The 14,873-nt window shown below is 40.8% G+C and overlaps 1 protein-coding gene across 7 annotated transcripts in view; it reads right to left on the bottom strand.

Moving 5' to 3' along the window:
* FARS2 (phenylalanyl-tRNA synthetase 2, mitochondrial) overlaps window positions 1–14,873 on the bottom strand; it is a 252,560-nt gene that overhangs the window by 74,013 nt on the left and 163,674 nt on the right. For 6 of the 7 annotated variants that reach the window (XM_064443541.1, XM_064443539.1, XM_064443536.1 and 3 more), the window contains one exon: window positions 5,552–5,703. The exons of the other annotated variant lie outside the window; for it this stretch is intronic. In XM_064443541.1, coding sequence (XP_064299611.1) covers window positions 5,552–5,703 — 152 coding nt within the window. The remainder of the gene's footprint in view (window positions 1–5,551; window positions 5,704–14,873) is intronic. 7 annotated transcript variants of the gene reach the window in all.

The raw sequence follows: 14,873 nt of genomic DNA, 5'->3' as shown, positions 1-14,873 counted from the left end.
CGAAATGCAGAAAATGCAGGGCTCACCGAAAGCAAAGATGAGCAGCCTTGGCATTTCTGGATTCTCTTTGTGGTGCTGCATTGTAAGGGACAGGTACTCAGCCCCTGACTCTTCTCTCTTCTTCATTGGGGACAACTCAGGTCGGAAATGTATCCTGCTACTTCTACTATATATTCTACCATGTGTGATTACCCAGTATTTCCTCTATTACTTTGGACAGGTATGCTTTCATTACCATCCCTGGAATTCCATGTGTGTGCAGTCGCAATACTTACCTGAATGTCTCAGAAATGCAAGACACTGCTCTTACCGGGATTCTCTGCAGTTTTGATTTGCTTATTCATAGTGGGTAGAGACCTTTCTATCTTTTGACTGCTGTTCAGCCAGCCTTTCTTTTTCCCTGCGACACCTGTTTCCTTTCTGAAACTGGGTAAGTCTTGACCACTGAAAAGGAGATTACTTTCTGATTTAACTTCTGAAGGTCATTTATATTGATTAGACAGCTTAGAAAAGTTGAGTAGTAGACGGCCTGAACTTAAAGATATGGAGGGTACAACAGCCATTGCAAAAAGTAAGGAAAAAAACCCCTAACTCTTTTCTCCCGTCATTATCAATATAGTCTAAAATATTCTCTTTGTTTTTTTGCAAATGTTTGTTCACTAGAATGTTCCAAAGGGAAAAATGTCAACCAAAAATCCTCACTCATCATGTATTTGCACAGCAATGCTTAAAGGTCTTTAAAGATCTCCAAGGATTCCAAAGAAATAATTCAGTCAGGTAGCAGAAACAGGGCCACTGCCTTCCGGTGGCTGGTCACACAGCTCACTTAGCATACAACAACTAAAGGCAAGTCACAGTGAACTGATTTTACAGGCCATGCACAGAAAAATATGTTACACTAACCAAGCGTATGAAAGTCTAAATGTCTGCAGCTAATGCATCAAACAAAGAGATCTTAAATCCACAGGATGGACTGTGGAAAACATTTTGCTCACTGCAAAGGAACATTTCTTCTCTGTTCTGCTTGCCTTACATATACCCCGCTCCTCTTCTTGCCATAACTGCCACAGTTTCACTCAGTTTCCTTGGCATTTTAGCAAAGCCACAACTTTTTCTTCATATCTGCTTATTCTTTATATGCCCAAACTACAGGTGTGTTACAGCCATGTTTTGCATTATTCACCTTGGATGACGTTATCCTAAAAATCAGGTGACAGTGGGCCTTACCTTCCCATCCACATTTGGTTGTACAGGTCTGTGACGGCATTTTACACTATGGGTGATGCAGAGGTATCAACAGCGGACAGGATTATCCTCTGACTTGTTCAGTCTCATGTACTACTTGCTCTTTCCCCTGGATGCATGTTCTGAATCCAAGAACCATATCTCACACAGGCGATACTCCACTCTTGTTCAAGGATCCCCTATTCCCAGATTTCCCAGTCTGACTGCAAGTCGAAACCCCTTGAGCAGACGTCTGGGGTCCCAAGTGCTGTTTGCCAGCTGAGATCCATAAGCCGTCTCCTCTCATGTGATACCAAGTGCAAACACACATCTGTAACGTGGAGAGGTGTGTGGGGATTGCAGACACCTGAAAAGTCTGTGTTCTCCTTTTAGGTTGACACTGCTGACTCAAAAGGAGCATTTGGGGCAGGTGGACCTGTTTGGAATTTCTGGGATGAAAGCAAAGGGAGGAAATTCTTGTGTATCAGGGGATTTTCTTGCTGAGCATCCCTACAGTTTTCCTGGTTTCCAGGCTCACTTTACACAAAAGCTTCCTACCTCAACTTAGTTGCTAGAACTCAGTTCTCTGCTTGGAACAGAGCACATGGATTTCTTTGCTCTGTGAGGTCTACCCGTTGCACTGGTGAACAGGAATTTAGAGGAATAACAAAATTTGAGAGGTAAATACAGAAATGTCTACATGTCCTAACTACTGCTAGTACATTATTTTCTAATACGGAATGCTTATTTTTCCACCTCAAAGTAACATGTGACTGCAGTGTGAAATAACTTTCTGCTTTAAACATTTTACAATTGATCTAGCCCCACTAGGCTGGCATCCATTATAATTAGTTTCAGCTGTAAGGAAAAGAAAATAATGTTTTTTGCAGACTGAACAGAACCAAAAAGTGTTTTCTGGAAAGCCTTCACACGTCACACATTACTCAGTTTACCTCAATGCGGTGTCTTGTTTAGTTAAGTTTACCTAAGATGCATTTAGGCTGGAACAGTTCTTAATTACCCTAGCACAGTAACTTGTCATTCTCCTAAATTTGTGCTTTTCAGCAATGAGACTCCTTCCTGCTGTATCTTTTAATTGCCTGTGCTTTCCTGGAAGATGTTTCAACATTATCACCTTATAAAGTGAATAATCAAGATCTACTTTTTTTTCCAGACATCTCTTCCTTGTTTAAACAATTACTTGTCTCATGCTTTTTCCCCCCCTTTCCTTTTCCCTGTTGAGGAATACATTTTCACTGCTAATACACACCATAATTGCAATGTACCGGAGCATGGTTATCAGTCCGAAGCCCAGTGGAACCTTGAAAGGTTTCTGAACCACAGAAAAGTCTGTAAGGTAACTACACAGTATCACACAGATGGCCTCTCTAAAGGATCTTAATTAAAAGACCTCTTTATGTATTCTAAATTAGTTTTATTTGTATAGCATTTTCTGGTTTTCAATCTTCATAGTCCTACAAGTAAGAAAGGTAGTTTAAGAATGAAAATAAGACTGCCAAATGTCCTAATTCCTCACGAAACTGGTATTTTTAAAGCATAAAAAAGTGTGAATTTTAAATTCTAGAAGTGATTAATTACAACCATGAACTTATTAAGCTGCTTGTAAGTAACTAACATTCAAGACAGCAGCACTGCAGCCTTCCCTATCCCGTACACTTTCTCCCATCCTCCACACCAGAATCAGTACATATTCAAGATAATGATTACAGGCATCTAGATCTGTAACATACAGATCCATAGCAACACTGAGGATGTCATGTTAATTTCTGTGCCCAGAGGTTTTTCTGTAATATTGCATTAAAAAATCCACTGTATAATTCCTGTAACAAGACAATTATCTTGGAATTAGGACTAACCAGAACACTCTTTTCAAAGAGTTAGTCTTCCAAAGGCTTTAGAGAACAGGCAAAAGTACTCACATGGCTTACGTCACAGGTCTGCAAAAGTTACACACCTGCACACACCCTGTTCTAAGAAGAAAGGGCAAAATAACCATTATGTTATAGTCTTTATCTATAATTCTTTTTTCAGTGAGGTAGGTAATCTCCTTGGAATTTCAGTTTTTTTAATGGGGCATTTAAAAAGCTTTCTTTTATTGTTGTTGCAGCTGAACAAACTAACAGGACTACAACTTCACTTACCAACAATCCATTAGTGTCACCACCCAAGTTCTTCAGACATGAAGGTGAGAAATGTTTCCTCCTTGTAGTGTCAAAACATATTTGGATGTCTGCTGAGTGAGGGTTTAATGGTTTTAGAGGACAATACTAGGAAAGCCTATCTGTGTGACAATTCTCAGTGAGCAGTCATCCTTCCCATCTATTTGCAGAAGTCACACAGGGAACCAGAGGTGTACTCCTTGTGGAGGAAAAAATGATCTTGTACTGAACAACTGTCACCCCTGGTATATGTTCAGGATGTGTCAAAGCATACCAAAAGAGAAAACATATAGAGCAGAAATCCAGAGTAATGAATCCTGTCCCTACCTCACCACTCTGCTAGTATGGAAGATAACATTTTCTGTAAAGAAAAGAACCGTGACCCATGACCTGAGCCGTGACTGACGCAGTGCTGCTGGCGAGGCCCTTCCAGTGAATGTGGATTCCTCCAGCGAGCTGCAAGCGTAACCACAGAATAATACTGCCTCTGTTTGAGGGAGCAGGGAATAAGATTTCTCCAAACATTCAGCCTTGGAAGAGCTGCTTACACTACACACAAGATTTTCCAAGACTAGATATAATGACAAATACGATCACATGTTTGGTATCACCAGGAAGAATGTAGACAAAAAGTGGCAATGAACACAGAGGCGTTATACATCCAATAAACATCCAGCACGAAGCAATGGAAACGACCAGTTCCAAAAATGGGTCTAACATCCAAATTTTTACAAAAAATATTGTTCGTATAGTATCAAAACCATCATGATTGAAGACAATTAAATATATTTTCAGCAGGATCTGTGTGAGCAGCCTTCAATATCTATGTGGTACAGTCCAAGTGACGATAAGAAGGTATCCATACCCGCAATAAACTTGCTTTTGAATTTCTCTGTAACACACAGTCTTCTCATTCTTTACAATGAATAGTACTCATTATCTTATCCTAGCCTATATTCCTCTGCTGGACACACTGTTTTGAGTATAGGGCTAAGATCCTTTCACATGATTTGCATGTGAGGAGCACTCAAGAATTAATGACTCAAAGCTTTCAGATGCCCACACAAATTCCATTGGCATTTTTGTTCCTTCACGCAGCTGAAACAGTCTCATATAACACCACACAAAAAGGGTAAAAAGGAAAAAAACCAAATAAATATTGATCCACTGAACCACCATGAAAACTAGGCCACTGAATAATCTATCCATCCAGTCTGTAACTCACATCAAATTAAAAAGAACAATAGGGTCAAATACCTGGGTGTAGAAAGGAAAAAAAATATAGGTGTTGGAGCACAGCATGAAGCATTTTCCTATCACCTTCAAAAACCACTGCAGTTAGGTTTACTACCTGCCTTTCTACAGCACCAAAAGAAAAGTCTCAAAGAGGAGGACAAATTATTTTAAAACCCAGCTTTAGAAAGTTGGGTAACCAGCAGCATAGTTACTTCTTGATTTGGAAACAGCAAACTGAAAAACAGCACCTATGTAATAGCTGATACTTGTCAGTTTTAGAGACAACTGATAGTATCAGTTGGACAACTAACCTGTGCACCCAACAGTGGTGTCAGTGCTGCTATATCCATAAGAAGGTATTCTGAAGCCTGAGAATATTTACGCATTGTTCAACAGTGTAAGTAAGTGTCAGAAAGAAAGGAATAAAGTCTATTTTTTTTCTCCCTGTTGAACACCAACAATAGGATTCTGCAACAAATCATTATTAGCCCTGACATTTATAGTAAAGGTCTACTGGTGAATCAGGACTAGAAAAAGAAAGGAAGAGAACAAGGAGACAAACACCAGTCACTCAGCAAAGAGCAGGACTAGAGTATCAGGGATGTTATAGATAAGAGTGTCATGCACTGATGGATGTATTAAGAAAGCCAGTTGTTCACTGCTGCGGTGATTGACTGAGCACAACACATTGGGGTTGCAGTCTGAATACCAGAAGCTCAGTACTAGTATAAAACTGAAACAAAAGATAACATTTTTAAGTAAAAATATTTATTCTTAAAAGTGTTGTTAAAATGTTTTGGAGTTAAAAAATGAAATGTGCAAACACTGTAAGAATCAAGAATTTCTTGGTATACAGAACTAAAATATTTATATTCTGACCACAGGAAAAATGTGTTAAAAGTTCTACTTACTTTGGATGGGTAAATTCATCCACTAGGACAACCTTTTCTATCAGGTCTCCACCAATGGTCCGAGCCAAATCATAGAAATCATTCTTAGAGTATGTCTCAGAAGGCAGCCAAAAGGAGATATCATTGATCAAAGGCGGGTATCTGCTGAGTGGCTAAAAAATTTAAAAAACATACCTTTATAAGTGGCTGGCTTGGTAGGCATACCTTCGACTGTTCTGAACTTGTATGACACTCAGAGCACACATTTTAGAAGCTTTCTGAAATGCTTTTTGAAGTGCAAACTGACCTCGTAAACAACGGAGATGAAAGATTTTATACTAGGAAATATCTTTTAAAGATCCCCTCATAACCACTTTGATTCATTCATTCAGAAGAAAAAACTTGTTTTGTTTGTTAAAATCAGCATTTATGAGCCTGAATACACTTTTGGATCAGAGCTGCTTAAAAGGAAGAGATCATTTTAACGGGATTATTCACTGGGTAGAATTGCACTTTTTAAAAGCATTTTTCAGGTTTTTTACAGATTCAAAAATTCGTATAAAATTAATAGATGTTTTATATAATTAATATATAACATAATATGTTTATTATTTGTACTGTCCGATTTCCAAAAAAGTCTTATCAATAGGCACCTTCTTATTAAAAGGTTACAATATGAAACACACTTTGGCTTAAAAAGAGGGATCAGTTCACTTCCCAGAGGTTTTTGCAGACATACAAACATCTGCAACAACAAAAAATGTACTGCTGTTAGCATAATTATTAATTCCATAAGTACCACAACAGACCCTTAAACATGAAGAGGCATCTTTGCTACAGACAGAACCACCTCATCTTATGGTCAGAACAGCGTAACTTGTTATTTGCAAAAACAGGAGGAGAAAGAGAAACAGAACAAGCCAATTATTAATTTTTCAGTTTTGATGAAACATCCCTGGAGTCAGCAGGTTTCAGATCTCGCCTTTGCCGAGACATTTCCTCCTTTGAAGAAAAAAAAATGGTAATGCTCTTCTTTCATGACCTCTAGGTCATGCAATATCTTACTTCTGCCTTCTGTTAATGCACTGCAGTTGAAATAAGTACGTTTGCACAAGATTGTTGGGGTCTGTAGGAGAAAACATCTTTTCTTATTTTGCTTATATGTATATGACAGCTTATGTGTACACCTTTATCTATACAGTACATTATCTCACTCAATTTATTCCATGCCTTGGAATGTTTTATGCTGGAGCAGTGAAATCCTAAGTGAATACCTGCTAAACCAATAAACCTGTTGAAAAGGCAAATTTACAGCATGCTGATTTACTCAAATCCTGTTCTGTACAGTGTAAACCAGTCAATAAATATCTGTTAAGGAATACAGTGCAAGTTAAATTAATAACACCCCCAGTGAATAAAATTGTGAATCACAAATGATTATCCAACTTTTTAAAGGAATAAACTTGTCAGATGAATTCATATCCTGTACACCAAATTAAAAAAAAAAAAGACTTGCACAATAAAACCATCACACAAGAGCTTTTGATAAAACACTAATGAACGAAATGTAAACTTCTCCTCTGCTATACAAAAGTCAGCTGCAGACGCTGGAGATACTCCTCAGTCAACAACCTGGTGTATGTATCAGTGTAAATAACGATATAATCCTGCAGCAGACATCTATATTCTCACCTCACCCCTATCTGTCACTATATTTACCACTAGTATATTTCAGCAACCTACTGAACACACTTCAAAGCTTGCTGGGACTAATCCAAAACTCACTGAACTCCCAGCTTCAGGACATTTAATTATTCAACCAGAAGATGTGGCTCATGAGCCTAAGCATGACCACTCCATTTGGGCAGGTGCCTACTTTCATTCCCACAGGTACAAGGACACTGAAGAAAAATAATTACATGTTCAAGTAACTCAGCAATATCCTAAACCCCAAAAGGAGCAGAGTACCCACAATTCATAGCGAGTGAGTATTTGCTGTCAATTTCAAAAGAAGCAGGATTATGGCAGGCACATGAAAACAGCACTCTTTCCCCCTTAAAATGAGATGTACACAAGGACCCAATGTGGTCAGATCTTGCAAATGTACCTGGAACAGTCTGACTTAAATTATCAGTGTCATCAAATTCCAAGTGAGCAATGTTACTCAAAGATGTAACAAACTGTAGGGCCTGGCCCTCCTGGGTTATCAAGTCTATAAGAAAACTGCTAACTGCTTCTTTAACTCAATCCATGGTGTTACTAGCCTAGATACAGAATTGTAATTTTGTGTGTGCACGCATGCTTGTGTGTGTTACAAAGACTGGAAGGACAAACGCTTAAAACAGTAACTGTAACTTTTTTATTATTAGGTACTAACCTTTCCTCAGAGCCTTATAATGCAGAAAAATCTTTTATGGTAAAAGGCAAGGCAATAATCCCATATTATACTGTCCCTTCACCACCTGGTTGCCGTCAACATTGTTGCAGTAAGTATTATATCAAGACTAAAGTTAGTATAAGGATAAAATTCCTAGTTCTGAAATGTATTGATCTGTTTGTTGTAGAGCTACATGAGCTACATAATTGTTTATTAGCTACATCGAAAATGTGAAGAGGGTAGGACAAGAGTCCCCAAGTGGCAAGTCAAAATGATGTTACTAAGTTTGTATTCAGGCACCCCAGCAAGTACATACTGTGGTCCAACAGATCCTGTTGCTGCCACTCTCCTCCTTCCTAAACTCTCCTGCCCTTTAACAGAGTGGTCTAAAGCCCATTGACTTTGATCCATTTCCAAGTTCAAGGAAAACAGCAGCCCCGAAGACTGTTTCCTGATGAATTTACAGACATTTTAGAGGCTCCCCTTGAGAGCAATGTGTTCTTCCCACTACATTTTCTGTTTTGCTGTCACCTCCAGCCACCACTTCCTCCTGTGTCCTCTTCATGACTTAGGTGTGCTCCAGCACAATGCTCAGAGAAGCTAACAGGACACTGGCTGACTCTGGTGCCTGTGTGTTGGCCAACTCCTAGCATGCTGCCCAAGCCTGGAAGTCCCACTGTCCTGTCTTTCACTGGCTGATCACCCCGCTTAGGTTTTTTGAGAACTGAAAAGAGGATTGGGAAAAGGTAGAACTGATCCCACCTGCAGAGTGCTGCTGCAATGGCCTGGTGGACAGCACTGCTCTTGCACAGACTCTTTGGTCCCATCAGAGCTTTGATACCACAGTGCTACTTTAAACAGTCTGTTTACTTTCCATTTCAAACACCACAATGCACTATCTTTGACATTTTTCAACAGCCTTGGAAAACAAGAGTGCTTTCCCAGTAATAACACTATCTATAGGACTCCACTGAGCCCACGTTGTAGGGAATATTGCAAATAATAACATCGCATTTTTCAATCACCCAAGGTGAAAGCATTTAGGTGTACTGAATTATGATCTTTTTTTTTTAATAATAAAATGGAAGCTTATGATGATCCTACCTCAATGATACATGTGTACTAGTCATTAGTCACATTTCCTTCTCTGGTTAATAAATAAGCCAAGTACTTCTAAAACCGCAAGCTTTTCCTTCTCAGGATGCTAGTTTCAGTACAGAAATGAGTAGCTGGACACCAGTGCTCTACCCTGCTTTGCCAGCCTGCTTCACACATGCCTAGATGTTCCCGAGGAGTGCATCACTGAGAACTCAGGCCTGTGACTCTTCTACATGGGTTTGCGATAGTTTAGGACATTCCTCATCCCCAGCCCTTTGTTCTCCTTTTCTGTCCGAGATTACTGCCCCTTCGCAGCAGCTGATAAAACAAACAACATGCCTGTTCCTCCATCATTGCAGCTCACAGCCTGCTGTAGCCAGCTGAAAATTGCCTCTCCCAGTGGTTTATGCTAATATATGCTAAATGAAGTATTGCAGCAGTTTGAGGCATTGGGGGACAGCTGACTTAAGCAGCAACAGGTTCCACCAGAACTCATCCGTCAGCATAAAATAGTGAATACTTGCACTCTCTATATGTTGCCACACCAGGGCACTACTCTTGGCAGCAGGAGTCAAGTGGTCACCATAACAGTAGTGTCTGTTCATCCGCACATGGCAAAGGATCATCAGCTAGCCTGGGTCCAGATACCTCACTGCTGCATAGGAGAGAAAATACAATAAATGGCAGAAGTCCCCACCTCTGGAGGAAAAACAGCTGGGGATAATGCACAGCCAGTACCAGAGAATAAGCTGGCACGAGGCCACAAAGTGTCTAACCCAGAGACCCAAAAACCAGGATAACCTCAGCACTTTCCAGGAATATTTGGGATTAGGGGAAAAAACAAAAAACAACACACGCTTTCCCAGACGCAGTAACTGTGAGCGCAACATGCTGAGGGGACAGGAGAAGCTTTTTGCTGTGGCTGTCCACTCCATTCCCTCCCTGCTGCTGGCTGCAGCCAGGGGAACACAACAAACAAGTGACAAACACAGTGGAAGAAAAAGCTGTACTTGTATTTGGACAGTGGCGACACAAACACAAGGTTAATTATGACACGTACCAAAAACTGGGTTAGCAACTATGCATCAGAGAAACTGTTAAAAAAGCCAGCCATGCTTTACTGCCATCACCAGTTTAAGTCAGAAAAATATGAGACTTAGCAGCATCACAGCTGTCAAACTTTAACAGTCCTGCATTGCCCATGTTTTGGAGAAATATGTACATAAACTATACAGTTTTAATGCGATGCCATATTCTCATTGAAATGAAAGCTATAGTCCTGTAATAGCTAAGCCTTTCTTATTACATTCCATAGTGAAACTACATTAATTCAGTGTTATCATAGGAAATTTAAACACATAACAGGCATGAAATTCAAATTTGCAAATTTACAACTGTAACTTAGCCCCATTGCACATAATGAAGTTTCCTGTACTAGTGTGTATGCTCCTAGATTTACACTTTCATATTTATTACCAGTGTAGACAAATTACGATTGCTGCAGGAAACATAATTTTGAATTTCTTGGCTGTCATGGCTTAAAATTCACAGTCACAATGTTCCACTACTATAAGTTTTCTACCCTTCCCCTCACCAAATCAGTTTTTTTCTCAGTGATATATGGTAAATTCTCTATATTGATACATGTATGCACACACACACACATCCAAAGGAGGAAACGGAGGAATTTCAACAGAGAACTTCTATGAAGTCTCATAAGCAGATATACAGATACGTTCTGGGATTAACCTCTTAAAACCAAAGCAAATGGACCAGTTCGGGATTGATGCACTGCTCTGTCCTCCTGCAGGGAACTGCAGAAGGGCATTAGCCTCCAGCGGTGTTCCGAGCTTCTCAGGGGATGAACACACAAGTATGACCAGCCCTTTTTGGATGGCACACTGCTTCCCCCCCAGCAGAGCTCTTCACGTCTGCAAGCTCACGTACAGGTACGGAAAACACCATGCGTCCATGGGAACATCATGTGCCCCCTGGATTTCAGGCACTCTCCTTGTACATGGACCATTTTGAGTGGAAGAGGTTTTCTTCGTGCACAGGTGAGAATGCTCTGTCCTTCGTTTGAATATCATGTGAGTGCCTCTGAGTGTCTCAAATGGTTTCAAGCCATTAATATATTCAATTTGGAAGGGGAAACACCCTTCACTACTTCTCATAGAAGCAAGGGGGAAGGAGGAGAGAAAGCAAGGGAGGCATCAGGTTTCATATGAAATAAAGGGTGTATTTTTTCCCACGCTGTGCATAGCATAGCTAAGGACATGTTACATGGAACCAAAAGGGACTAAACAAATTCATGGTGGACAGATCCTCCAGTCACTATTAAAGAGAGTGATCCAGCTGCATTTTTGGTTCAGCAGCTCTCTCATGGGATTACGCAGGATCAATAAAAGTAGAGAAGAATCACACTTTTCATACTCACTCTGCTGTTCTCTAAGCACTCGCTGTTTGCCATCATGGGAGACAGGAGACAGCATACTTGACTTGGATGGTTAGGTATAGAATAACAGGTCTTTTCTCTTTCAGAAGATTGCTTCTTTTGTGGCATTCTGGTAATGACAATATTACCAAACCAAACCTCCTTTTGACAACATTACCAAACCAAATCTCCTCTGTTTCTAGTTTAGTGATTTCTCATCTTTTAAGATGAGAAATATTTGCTTTAGCAAATATGAAGGACAGCATGAAGACATTGAGCTACTGAAAAGACCTGGGTGCACGCCACTTTAGATGCAACTCCTTTTAGGCATAGAAGGAGTACTATGCAATCAAGTCTAGTTCTAGGGGCTCTAGGGCTGGGGGAAGGGGAAGGATTGCCCACACATTCCCACAGCCATCCCCATTTTCCTCCTTTTTTACTTTCTAACCAGGCTAGTTCATTTCCATTCCTAACGGTTTTAATTCGTCATGGTTGATGGAAATGTTTGATTTCTAAGCTGTATTTAGGAGCCCTGGTTCCAACTGTCTTTCATTTGAGACAAGAACCCAAGCGAAAGCTACCATCAGCCACAAGCAACGTTTGCCTACAGATACTGCAGCTGACTGGTGTTGCCAACACACACCCACAGGTCGAATCAATCAAATAATATCCCAACTAGAGCAGTTCACAGCCCTTCATGGGGGTAAAAAAGGGGAAAGGATGTCAGAATCCCCTCTACAGACCAATACCTTGAGGAAAATATTACGTTTGGCAGAAAGACCAGCTTGTTTGCCAGCAGCAGCCTGAACAATTAAAACAGCATTGGGTTACAAGTCATTGCTGTTCCTCATCTTGGCAAAGCACTCTCTTTGCCTTTACCCCCTCATCCCTGGGGAAAATCAACCATGGAGTTATGGAAATACAGGAAGTACCTTGTGGAAAATATAAGAAAGAAAAAACATTATCAAGAAACACAGTAAATTAAACTGTTCTCAAAGGTAAGGCACCCATTCTAGATCCAGGCTGAGCACGGAGGTGCCATCAGACACAGACTGTCTTTTTGTCTAAGTCTCAGCCTTCAGTGTGGGATGAAGCAGCTGCAGCCCCTTGGCAGGAGCTGCAGCTTTGTGCCTGACCAAATCTGTTGACCAGATCCCTCTCTGCTGTACAGTGCACACCACTGTCTGAGCTCTGTCCCCTTCCCACCTAAGCTAAGCCTTATGGGGTCTTGTTGAAGATAAGACTTTCTGTCTTGAGCCATATTACAGATGCCCTGAAGGTGCAAATCAAAAAACAGCTTAACTGCTTATATTCTGCCTAAGTGGTCATTATGTAGCATTTTATATTATCTCATTTAGTCACCTTTCCCAATGCTAGTGAAGCACCTTTGAATAGAAAAAAACCTTGAAGACTCATGACAAATGCACACAGACGTGCACATGCACAGTCACAGAATCACAGATTGGAAGGGACCTCAGGGATCATCTAGTCCAACCTCTCTAGGAAGAGCACAGTCTAAACAAGATGGCCCAGCACCCTGTCCAGCTGACTCTTGAAGCGTCCAGTGTGGCCGAGTCAATCACTTCCCTGGGGAGATTATTCCAGTGGTTGACTGTCCTCACTGTGAAAAATTTCCCTCGGATGCCCAGTTGGAACCTCCCCAAGAGCAACTTGTGTCCATTCCCCCTTGTCCTCTCCATGTGACTCTGTGTAAAATGGGAGTCTCCATCTTCTTTGTAGCTACCCCATAAGTACTGGTACATGGTGAGGAGATCCCCTCTGAGCCTCCTTTTCTCAAGGCTGAACAAACCCAGCTCTCCCAGCCTATCCTCGTATGGCAGCTTCCCAGTCCATTGATCATCTTGGTGGCCCTTCTCTGGACCCCTGCCAGCCTGGCGACATCCTTTCTGTAGAGAGGGGACCAGAACTGTACCCAGTACTCCAGGTGTGGCCTGACAAGCACTGAGTAGAGTGGGATGATGACTTCTTTCTCTCTGCTGGCGATGCCCTTTCTGATGCAACCCAGCATCCTGTTGGCCACCTTGGCCGCAGCAGCACACTGTTCGCTCATGTTGAGCTTTCTGTCCACCAGGACCCCCAGGTCCCTTTCCACAGAGCTGCTCTCCAGCCAGGGGGATCCCAGTCTGTGCTGCACTCCCGGATTATGTTTTCCCAGGTGCAAGACCTTACACTTGTCATTGTTGAACTTCATAAGGTTCTTGTTAGCCCAAGAACAAATACAACCTTTCTTGCATGCTAAAAGTTACAGTTTATTATAGAGGAGCCTGTCTGACAAAGGAAAGTTGATACCTAATAAGACACTGAAAAATTAAGATGGGTAACAGCCAATGAAAAGATTAAACTTCTCAGATAAGCTGCTCCACCTTTTCCAAGCACCAGGAAGAATGCACAAGAGGACTGGCGCTGTAGCAGAATGAGTGAGTAGCAAGCTTGCCAGTAAACAAGTTCATCCAAAAGTAATGCTAGTTATTAAGCCTCTGTGGTCCCATCAGAAAGGGACACTGTTCTTATGCACAATATTATTTTAGATTGCAAGCATTTTATTTTAAACTCAAGCTCATTTAAATTTGTCATTGTCAATGCTCCAAGTTTGAAGTCACAATAAACTTCTCTGAGTGGAAATATGTATTTTAAACTGACTTGTGGTCAAAAAACTGAGAAACAACACATGGCTTTTGAGATGCTTTCCAGACACAGACGGATGGATTACTTCTGTTGCCACTGAAGAGGTTATTTTTGTATGATTAGTAAGGAATTGAAAAAGTGCATGAAAGACATTAAAAAAAAAAAAAGGATTGACCTAATCCTATTAAAAGCAGGGCTGTTGCAGTGTACACAGGAGAGAGATATTTCCAGATATGCATGCACTTGGGCATTTGCATATGCCTTGGCACTAGTGATCTGATTATAAAAAACACCCAAAGATAAATATAAATGATACCTAAATACTGGTGATGGACTCTCTGCTCTGCGCTTGACTAGTCAAAAATAATTTCTCATTGCTAGAGAACAGATAGAACACACAGGGAGAACCACTAAAAAGGGATGTGTCTGTACTACTCACTCCCACATCTCAGCTTCTTACAGCCCCCTTTTGAAAATATCAGGGTGAAGAAAAGATTAGCCTGACATGTTTGTATAGGAGTTCTAGATCTACTGTGGAAAAACATGGATTCCCCTCATGCTTCTTCCCCAGCTTCCCAGTTGATCGCCTACTGAGCTAGCTGCTTTCATGGCATTAATCTTCTCCCATTTCAAACACATACATATCACTGCAAACCAACTAAAAGCCAAGAAACGGTTTTTCTGGTGTCACTTCCATTTGAGCAGTTGCTACCAGAGAACTGTTGTGACACGAGGGGGAACAGGTGGGACAACCTATTTATTATGTTTTGATATCATCTACAGAAAAT

Source organism: Phalacrocorax carbo, chromosome 2 (assembly GCF_963921805.1).
Source record: "Phalacrocorax carbo chromosome 2, bPhaCar2.1, whole genome shotgun sequence".
NCBI classification, from domain to species: Eukaryota; Metazoa; Chordata; class Aves; order Suliformes; family Phalacrocoracidae; genus Phalacrocorax; species Phalacrocorax carbo.
This window is presented reverse-complemented; position numbering and strand designations above follow the sequence as displayed.